This window comes from Canis lupus, chromosome 9, assembly GCF_003254725.2.
Source record: "Canis lupus dingo isolate Sandy chromosome 9, ASM325472v2, whole genome shotgun sequence".
Classification (NCBI taxonomy): Eukaryota; Metazoa; Chordata; class Mammalia; order Carnivora; family Canidae; genus Canis; species Canis lupus.
Window position 1 is genome coordinate 19,159,308 of NC_064251.1, and position 10,248 is coordinate 19,169,555.

A 10,248-nucleotide genomic window follows, 5' to 3' on the forward strand; every position below is an offset into this window, starting at 1 on the left:
TTGTGGTGAGTTTGAATTGCCTCATGATATATATAATATTTATATTTAAAGATTTTATTTATGAGAGAGAGAGAGAGAGGCAGAGGGAGAAGCAGGATCCATATAGGGAGCCTGATGTGGGACTTGATCCCAGGACTCCAGGATCACGCCCTAGGCTGAAGGCAGGTGCTAAACCGCTGAGCCAACCAGGAATCACCTCATGATATATTTTAAATTTTATTTATGTTTTAATTTTTATTTTTAATCAACAATGATCAATTTTTAACTAATGATGTCACTGCATTATTTTTATTCACTTACAGTTCAAACCCCTAAATTTCTTTTTTTTTTCAAAGATTTATTTGAGAGAGAGATGTGAGTCGAAGGAGGGGCAGAGGGAGAGAATCTCAAACAGATTCCCCACTGAGTGTGGAGCCCATTGCAGGGCTCAATCCCATGACCTTGAAATCATGACCTGAGCTGAAACCAAGAGTTGTATGCTTAACCCACTGAGCCACACAGGCACCCTTAAAATCCCTAAATTTATAAGAACTATTCCTTTGTTATAAGTCAGATTCTCAGTTACATTATTAATTACTCCCAAATGAAAACATATGCATCATAATTTGTAAACTAATTTCATATGTATCAGAACTCAGGTCCCCCTTGTCTTATATGACAGGTGGAGATATATTTTTGTTTATTGTTTGTTTTTACAAGTTATCAAGAGTAAAAGTGATGCTGATTTATAGATAAAGTTTATTCAGAGCCTGAGAGTTCCTGTTCCCTAACCAGAAGCTGCTGCCTTCTTATGGATACAGAGCACTCTTCTATTCTTGGACTGTCCAACTCTGAACTTTTTCTGAATCCTCAGCTTTTCTATCCAAAAACACTCAGATACTTTTAAGTATTTTTCTGTATACTATGTTTTATTGGCACTAACTTCATGACTTCCAAATGTGCTTCTGCACCCAGATAGCTTGAATATGGTTCCCTATCAATGATCTAGGGTACATCATAAATAACACTTTGCTACCTCTGTAATACAATGTTGCTTATTTTTCAAAACAATTTTTTACTAATTACTCCCTTATCTCTTAGAGGTGGGCAGAATAGGCATGTTTAGCCTCCTTTTACAGGTGAGGAAAAATTAGATCAGAGGTGGTTTAAGTACTGTTGCCTAGCATTCAAGTGTCCCGTTTAGGGCTCTCTACAAGCCCGTTGCTCCTCCTTTCTTGTGACCTTTATTACCTCCTCCTCTGACTCTCATCAACACTGCTGAAAATACTTCTAATTCTTCTGGAAATGAAACTCGGTTGGATGATACTGTGCATGTACACAAGCCATATGCTGACTTTCATGTAGTGGGAAGCTCTGGATGGTACCCTAATAACTAAAGCTAGAAATATTAGAAATGAAAGTGAAGTATATTTCTTCACATTCTGACAAAAAATTTCTTTATCCCTTCTGCATTTTAAAACCTCAAGTATTATTCCATTGATTTATCGAAACATTCCACATTGGCATATCTCTCATACCTGGAAAATCTCTTAGCCTACACTCGTTCCCTGCCCAATTTAAGCAAAGAGCCAGGGTGGGACTTAGTGCTTTTTTCTGTCTAGAGCTTATGTTTTGTGTGAGCTGCAATATATGGGAGCAGGGACCAAGCATAGTAATTGATGGGTAGATGGAGAGGGCATGTCCAGATGAGGCCCTACTAGCAGTGGGTGTTTTCATGGGCATCTGTGATAGTAGCAAGAAAACAAGCACACTGAAGAGATAGAAGGAGGAAACCCCCTGCTCCCACTGCATCTGAAGCAGTACAGGACAGGGTATATGAATACCAGGAGTCACAGTAGATTTGCAGACAGTTTAGCTGAGTGTCTTCCAGACTTGGCTTTTCTTAAGTACTAGATAATTGGCCCTTGGAGACCAAGGATTATGGAATAATCCTAAATGTAGTCATTCACGTTGTGAAAGGTTCTGAAGAAATAGCCATTTAAAAAAATACCCTTTTCTCCTTTTGTTGTTGCCAATATAGGTTCAAGTTTGAGTTGTGTCCTTGATAATGGTACTCAGATATTTGCTGGTTCTTAATTTTTATGACTGGGATGTATGACTGCGGACTGACAAAAACTGTGCTATCAGCCTTTCATTATCAAAACTAGTCTCTTCTTTTTCTGACAGATGAAAAAGCATCTATAATGAATGTAGAAGGATCATTCATGAAGGTATTAAAAGCCCGGAAGAAGAGTACCAGTACTGAGCTGACAATTGAGCCAGAGAAGGCATCCTCAGACAAAAATGGCATCGGTCTGTCAGCCTTTATGAATGAGCAGTTAGACTTTAATGATGAAAGTGATGTTATCAGTGCGCTGAATTACATATTACCTTATTTCTCAGAGGGAAATGTAGAAGATGTAGAATCAACATTACTACCATTCATTAAAACTCTGTTTTCAAATGTTCAAGATGGAGACAAGCCTGTGGGTTACTTGAAAAACAACACAAAGAGCCCTTCTCTTGAACCTGGACCCAACAATTCAACTTACAAAAAATAAACTGAGGAAACTCTCTTTCCTGGAAAATTTGTTAGATGCAGAAATTCAAGAAAAAATTGATGAGGTAAAAAAGAAAGAAAAAACTGCCATGCTTATACCTCCCGGGATTTTAGGTCCCAAATTTAAGAAATTGGAACTGCCCAAGGACAGGAAAAGACCCTTCCCAAGGCTAAGAATTTACGGAAGAGGTGGTTTAGAAAAAACAGTGTTCTCAAGGGCCCCAAGGACCTACAGAAAAGGCACTACAAGGAAGTGGACGTTCAGAGCACCCAAGGGAAACAGAGTGCCCAGTCATTTGTGAAGAACATGGCCAAAGAAAGAAGGCTCAGTGGACCATCCCCAAGGGAGCTGGAGGAGCTTCACATGGCCCAGAGGCCCAGGAAATTAGTGGGAAACTCCGTCCACACAGAGTCTTCATTCATAAAGGAGCACAAGGCAGCAGCCTCTTCTTTCCCGAAGCAAAACATAATGGGCAAGCCTTCTGCCTCCACTGCTCCAAAATCCCTACCTAAGGTGAAAAACAAATCAGAAGACTCAACCTACCCCATTGTTGTTTTAGAAGATGCGAATGCTAGAGTTAGGGAAATGGAGGCTTCCAGACCAGTCTCGCATTCTGGAAAAAGTATATTTTCCATAAAATTCGCTCACGTATAGTCCAAAGAACACCCAAGACCAAAAAAAGTAAAAAGTTCAGAAAGAAAAACTCACTCTCGAATAGATTGATGCCTGCACAGAGGCCTCCATTGCCTGCCGTCAGGAGCCTCATCGATTCCCCTTCACAGGAGGCTATTTCATCTTCAGAAAAAACGAATTCAGGAAAATCCTTTTCCAGAATTATTTACTCTTTCAGAACCTTCTAAAGAAAACACTACTGTAGAAAACACTACTGCACAGAATGCTTCTGAAGAAATTATTTCTCCAGGAAGCACTACTGTATCAGAACAAACTCCCCCTGAATTCACAAACCGTAGGAATCTTTCCAATACATATTCTACTACCACCAGAGACAACTTTGTGCCGACTGTTAAACAAACCAATGAAACACAATGGGAATACCACAACTTGGTCACTGACTTGCCCCCAAAGCCCACAGGCTTCAGTGTTGCAAAGCTCTCATCCGCAGGTGATCTATTTGAAATTCAGCTAAACCAGCAGCTACGGTCCCTCATCCCGAATAATGACGTGAGAAGGCTCATTTCTCATGTTATCCGGACTTTGAAAATGGACTGCTCTGAGACCAATGTGCAACTGGCCTGTGCCAAGCTTATCTCCAGAACAGGCCTCCTGATGAAGCTTCTCAGCGAGCAGCAGGAAGTAAAGGTGTCCAAGGCAGAGTGGGATACAGACCAATGGAAGACTGAGAACTATATCAATGAGAGCACAGAAGCCCAGAGTGAACAGAAAGAGCAGAAGTCAAGTGAGGTGAGGATAACTCCTGAAAGATGGGGTCTGAACTTTTAGTCAGTTTAGGACATGCAATTAAAGCACCCATGCACAAGGACCAGGGCCTCCCAGTCTGGGTCTTGTCTTAGCCATTAATGTTGGCTGAGACAGTGATCTGCCACTTTGCTCATTTAGAGAATGGTGCCACTCTTCCCAGGTAGATGAGAAGAGGACTTAACATACAAGATAAATATATTATTGAAGAAAGGGCCAATGATAAAATTATATAACACATTAGATTTGGTATATTTCTTAAGAACCTATACGCCACTCCACTGAAAGAATGAGGTTTTAGAGTAGCTTAAGAATAGTTAGCTTTCATCCTTTTCTTTGATTTCTAAAAAATTGTTCTTTGTTTTTTGTTTTTTGTTTTTTTAGCCAACAAAAGAAGTTCCAGGTTATGGCTATAACAACAAACTCATCTTGGCAATATCTGTGACTGTAGTAGTAATGATTTTGATTATAGTTTTCTGTCTCATTGAGGTAAGAACAACCATTAATTCAGATTTCCAGAAAATCTTTTGTCTTTATAATAGATTCAGAATTTACAAACTTAAAATCAAAGCCACTTTCTCACTTACTGATACTTGGTATTTCTCTTCTGTCTGACAGACTGACATGTACTTCATTCTTTTATTGCAAAGTATATTCTGGGGATTTTTATTTTATTTTATTTTTTTAAAGAGAAGCAATTCTTTTTTTTTTTAAGATTTTATTTATTCACGAGAGACACAGAGAGGCTGAGACACAGGCAGAGGGAGAAGCAGGCTCCATGCAAGGAGCCTGATGTGGGACTTGATCCTGGGTCCCCAGGATCACACAATGGGCTACAGGCAGTGCTAAACTGCTACGCCACTGGGGCTGCCCTATTCTGGGGATTTTTAAAGGAACTTTCCATTGCCAGGTGATTTATGGATTATAAACAAGGCAACAAGCCATTAGACTGTTTTGGGACGTTAGGTTTAAGAAGGCCAAGTTAACATGATAGTAACATTTCCTCAACTCAAAATTCTGTGGTTAGATGTACTCACCAGCCACTTTCAGACTACCACTGATTTCTTTCCTTGGTTGAAATGATGAGAGATAGTATCCACCCTCATGGAGCTATATCAGTCATCCTGGAAAAAAGGACATGGCTTAAAGATAAAAATATCATCTTGTTGATTAATTAGATTTACTCAGCAGCTTTTTCCACACACTGAATTATGTGAATAGTTTTGGTTAAAATACTGTAGCTAAAATCCTGCATCAGGCTACTCCAAAGCATGTCATGTTTATAGTCACCTGTGCTGGAGGTTGCCTGTTTACCTTTTCTTCAGTTCCATAATGACTTGGCACTGGTTTATGCCAAGCATAGGAAGAAGAATTTTCCATATCCAATTTCATGCCCACAACCCTGGGAGGACAATATTACCATCCCTCTTTCATACATAAAAGGGGATCAGCTTAAGGCTCCAGTGGCAAAACCCAAAGCAGAACCCAGTTTTACTTAACTGCAAATCCTGTGCTCTTATTCCACTGTTCTGTCTCCTTAAAGATGAAAACACTGGCCAGCATTTGAAACACTGAAATTCAGTGGAAGCCACTGAAAGGATTAATATATTTAATATGAAAAGAGTTTTATCAGTCACCAGAAGATGACCAACAATCCAAGGGTGAAGGGGGCGAGACTACAAGAAATGGGAGATGTTTTGAGTCTGTCACCATATATGCGAGTTCTTTCCTTGTGGCCTATGGGATGTGGGTCTTGTTAGCGAGGCCTTTGTTGCCTTTATACTGTCTTCGTCTATACTTATATTTGTTATAATTTATATTTTTCAACCTGTATAGATCTGTTTTGTTTTTAGGTATGGTTGAGGTAGGGGATCTAACATTTTCCCCCTAAAGAAATACCCAGTTACTTTAAAATCTTTTATTGAATGGTTCATTCTTTCTTAACAGATCTAAAATACTATTTTTTTGTAAGATTTTATTTATTCATGAGACACACACACACAGAGACAGAGACATAGGCAGAGAGAAAAGCAGGCTCGTCTCAGGGAGCCCAATGTGAGACTTGATCCCCAGACCCGGGTTCACCCTATGAGTCAAAGGCAGATGCTCTACCACTCAGCCACCCAGGCGTCTCTAAAATACTTTTCTTATCTGGATTCTTATCAGTCCAGTTTCCTTTCCCATATCACACTATATACTTAATTCCAATTGCTTTATAATAACCTATTTTGATGTCTGGTAGAGTTACGCTCATGCTCTTTGATCTCCTTTTTCATACATTTCATAGCTAGACTTGCATATCCCTTTACCAAATGTCAGCTGGCCAGTTTTTATTTAAAAAAAAGAAAAACTATCTTGGGATTTGAATAGGATTGCATTGAGTTTGAGGAGAATTGACATCTTTGCAATATTCTAGGAACATGGTATCATCATGTATTCATTTCTTAAAGTCCTTCAGAAGAGTTTTAATGTTTTCATCTCAAAGGTCTTCCCCATTCTTTGCTGTAAGTTTATTCTTAGGTACTTTATGTCTTTTATTGATATTTTTTAATCTTTTTTTAAGATTTTATTTATTTATTCATGAGACACACACAGAGAGAGGCAGGGACACAGGCAGAGGGAGAAGCAGACTCCATGCAGGGAGCCTGATGTGGGAGTCGATCCCGGGACTCCAGGATCACACCCTAGGCGGAAGGCAGGCACTAAACTATAGAGCCACCGAGGTATCCTTCCTTTTATTGATATTATAAATGGAACCATTCTTCCATTTGTTAATTAGTTATTTGTGGAACGTAAAAAAGCTATTGCATTTTGCATGTTGAGCTCTTGATTTTGTATTTAGCCATCTTACTGAATTCTCAGAGCACTTCCAGTAAAATTTATTTTTCTATTTTTTTAAAGATTTTATTTATTCATGAGAGACACAGAGAGAGAAGCAGAGACACAGGCAGAGGGAGAAGCAGGGTCCATTCAGGGACCCTGATGTGGGACTTGATCCCAGGACCCTGGGATCATGCACTTAGCCAGAGGCAGGCGCTCAACTGCTGAGATACCCAGGCATCCCACTACAGTAAAATTTAAGTTGACTCTCTTGGGCCTTTTAGGGAGAAGCAGGGTCCATTCAGGGACCCTGATGTGGGACTTGATCCCAGGACCCTGGGATCATGCACTTAGCCAGAGGCAGGCGCTCAACTGCTGAGATACCCAGGCATCCCACTACAGTAAAATTTAAGTTGACTCTCTTGGGCCTTTTAGGTTGTCCATAATTTCATATGCCAATATGTTTTGTTTCTTACTTTCCAATACTTAATTTTTCCTATTGCATTGAGATGCCTGGAATCTTTAAAAGAAGTGTTTTCCTATTGCATTGATTAGGACCTCTTCAACGTGATGAATAGTAACAGAAATAATAGGCATTGAACTCTTGTCCTTGACTTTAAAACAATGTTGCTATTTAGGTTTCTGGTAGATACTTTTCTTTTCTTACTTCTAAGAATTTTTATTAGGAATTACCTGTTGGATGTCATCTAAAACAGTCAATAAAATGTATTGCCAGCTGCACACAAGTTCCCAAGTTGGGACTATGGAAGAGTCAAAGGACTACTAAAAAATAGAATTCCTGCTCTCCAAAAAGGCTGAATAAGACTTAAAATACAAAGGAATGAATACAGATTTGGAGGCATGGTTATTGAGATGGGTACCTGTGATATGTTTTCTTCCAAAACAGATTTATTCTCATAGAGCAGCACCAGTGGAAGATGAAGAAGGAGGCTCAAGGTAAATTGGCAATTATTAAAGCAGAATTTCAGAACTAGATTTTAGAACTCCTATTTCACTCCCCTTGTTTTACACCCAGGAAACTACCAAAGGCAGAAAGAATATTGATTTGGTCTAATGCTTTGCCTGGATCCAGCAAAATTAGCTTCCCAGACAAATCTGAGTTAGAATGGAACTGACACAGAGCATCTACTGTCAGTACTCCTTTAAAGAAAAAGGGTGGAGAGGGGTTGGGTGCACCTGTTCCTGCTGGTAGTGACCATCAGGCCTGGCTACAGAGTCTTGGGCTAAGAGGCCTAGTCTTCAAGGCTGATGGAAGGCAGAAAAATAGGACTCCTTCCTGTAAAGTGGCAGGAAAACTTCCCTCCTCCTCCTAGTTTTTGACCCACCACTCTCCATTCCCTTTGTCCAGACTCCATAGACTGTTAACTGGGAGAGGCCTTAGGTAATAGTTTGTCTCTTCCTTTTATAATAAGGAAATGGAGAAGAAAGGGAAGGTAAATTGCCCCATGGGCATACTGCTACTGAGTGTCAGAAGATGGTTCCTTTCCAGAGGGGCACTTCTCCTCTGATTATACTGTTCTTGGGCTGCGAGCTACATTTTATGTCACAACTCCGTACATACATACTGTCAAGACATAAGCAGGTTTTTAAAAATATTTTTTAATTTATTCATGAGAGACGCAGAGAGAGAAGCAGAGAGATAGAGGGATAAGCAGGCTCCTCTCATGGAGCCTAATGTGGAGTCCATCCCCAGACCAGGACCACACACGCCCTGAGCCAAAGGCATTACTAAACTGCTGAGCCACCTGGGCGAGCCAACATAAGCAGTTTCTAAGACAAACTTACTATACATTCTGATTCTTTCTATATTGTTTATATTCAAAAATAATATTTTGTGTTTTAGTGCTGGCTGTGACCTTCCTCACTCACTCATTAGCCACTGCCTGCAATGAGAAAGTCAGTGAGTTAGGTAACTTTGTTGGTTGGACTCGTGCATTTATTTGGTGTGAATCAACTTGTAGGATAAAGCAGCTAGGAAAATAGAAACACCTCTCTCTCCTCCTCCCCAGCAAATGATGCCTATGAGACAAAGTCCAAAGGGGACCAAAGTAAACTGCTTCTGGAGAGAGTAAGGTGCTTCTGTGTTATAGTTGCACAGTCTGTTCACTGCACGAGGGCACTTGGCCATAGGCCCAGGTGAGCAGGATGAAAATCTTGCTTATACTCAATGCCAAGCCACATACAAAGGCCTCCCCAGAGAAATTGTGGGGCCATTATGGACAGACATGGGAAAATTCTGGAAGTGTAGCATGCGTGGGATTATTTTCAGGATCCGAGGTCTGTAGTGATTTTGCTTCCTGTGATTATGGACTGAGATGTCCTAATAGGACCAGAGATACACATTGTGAGAGGCATGGGAAATGGCGTGAATCACTAATTGTCTGCATATGTGTTTCCTCCAAGGCTCTTCTTTAATTCTCTGCTGCATAAGAGATGTTCAATCCAACGGGAGAATCAGGTAAATCTGAGGAAGATAAAGTCCCATGGCTGGAGAGAGCAGGGGAAATGCAGAATTAACAATGTCCTTTCTGTTTTCTAGGGCTTTTTCTGGAGAAGGCGGCCACTTTGGCTTCGGGACATGTACAGACCTCTCAATGCCACACGGAAGAAAAACATGGCACAGAAGCTACACGACAGGGATTCTTCTGATGAGGATGAGATTTTCAACAAGGAACCAGGGTACCTGATTGGGGACAATTTATACTTCTTTTCTAAAATGAGTTAATTATGAAAAGTTTAATTGTTCCTTTACAGAGTTAAAGGCATTCTTCTTTTTTGCAGAGAGAAAGGTGATGCGCCAGCAGAGAAGCCTCAGGCTACAAATTCAGCTGCTGAAGACCTGGGTGAGGAGAGCGACAGTGAACTCCGCACCGTCATCGTCCTCAAGTGACTTTGTCCTGCCTCAGGCTGTCTATAAAGTTTATTTTTATTTTTATTAAAAAATTTATTTTTTATTGGTGTTCAATTTGCCAACATATAGAATAACACCCAGTGCTCATCCCATAAAGTGCCCCCGTCAGTGCCTGTGACCCAGTCACCCCTACACCCCGCCCAGCTCCCCTTCTACCACCCCTAGTTCGTTTCCTAGAGTTAGGAGTCTTTTATGTTCTGTCTCCCTTTCTGATATTTCCTACTCATTTTTTTCTCCTTTCCCGTTTATTCCCTTTCATTATTTTTTGTATTCCCCAAATGAATGAGACCATATAATGTTTGTCCTTCTCCGATTGACTTATTTCACTCAGCATAATACCCTCCAGTTCCATCCACGTCGAAGCAAATGGTGGGTATTTGTCGTTTCTAATGGCTGAGTAATATTCCATTGTATACATAGACCACATCTTCTTTATCCATTCATCTTTCGATGGACACCAAGGCTCCTTCCACACTTTGGCTATTGTGGACATTGCTGCTAGAAACATCGGGGTGCAGG

At 40.4% G+C, this 10,248-nt stretch overlaps 1 protein-coding gene across 1 annotated transcript in view; it reads left to right on the forward strand.

The window, feature by feature from the left end:
- The window catches only part of LOC118355732 (leucine-rich repeat-containing protein 37A2-like), a 121,554-nt gene extending 111,525 nt beyond the window's left edge, over positions 1 to 10,029 (forward strand). Inside the window, 9 exon segments of the mRNA XM_049113781.1 lie at positions 2,167 to 2,349; positions 2,668 to 3,153; positions 3,156 to 3,351; positions 3,353 to 3,962; positions 4,362 to 4,466; positions 7,705 to 7,754; positions 9,222 to 9,276; positions 9,358 to 9,497; positions 9,600 to 10,029. Coding sequence (XP_048969738.1) covers positions 2,167 to 2,349; positions 2,668 to 3,153; positions 3,156 to 3,351; positions 3,353 to 3,962; positions 4,362 to 4,466; positions 7,705 to 7,754; positions 9,222 to 9,276; positions 9,358 to 9,497; positions 9,600 to 9,708 — 1,934 coding nt within the window. The 3' untranslated portion in view covers positions 9,709 to 10,029.
- Positions 10,030 to 10,248: the final 219 nt, after the last annotated feature.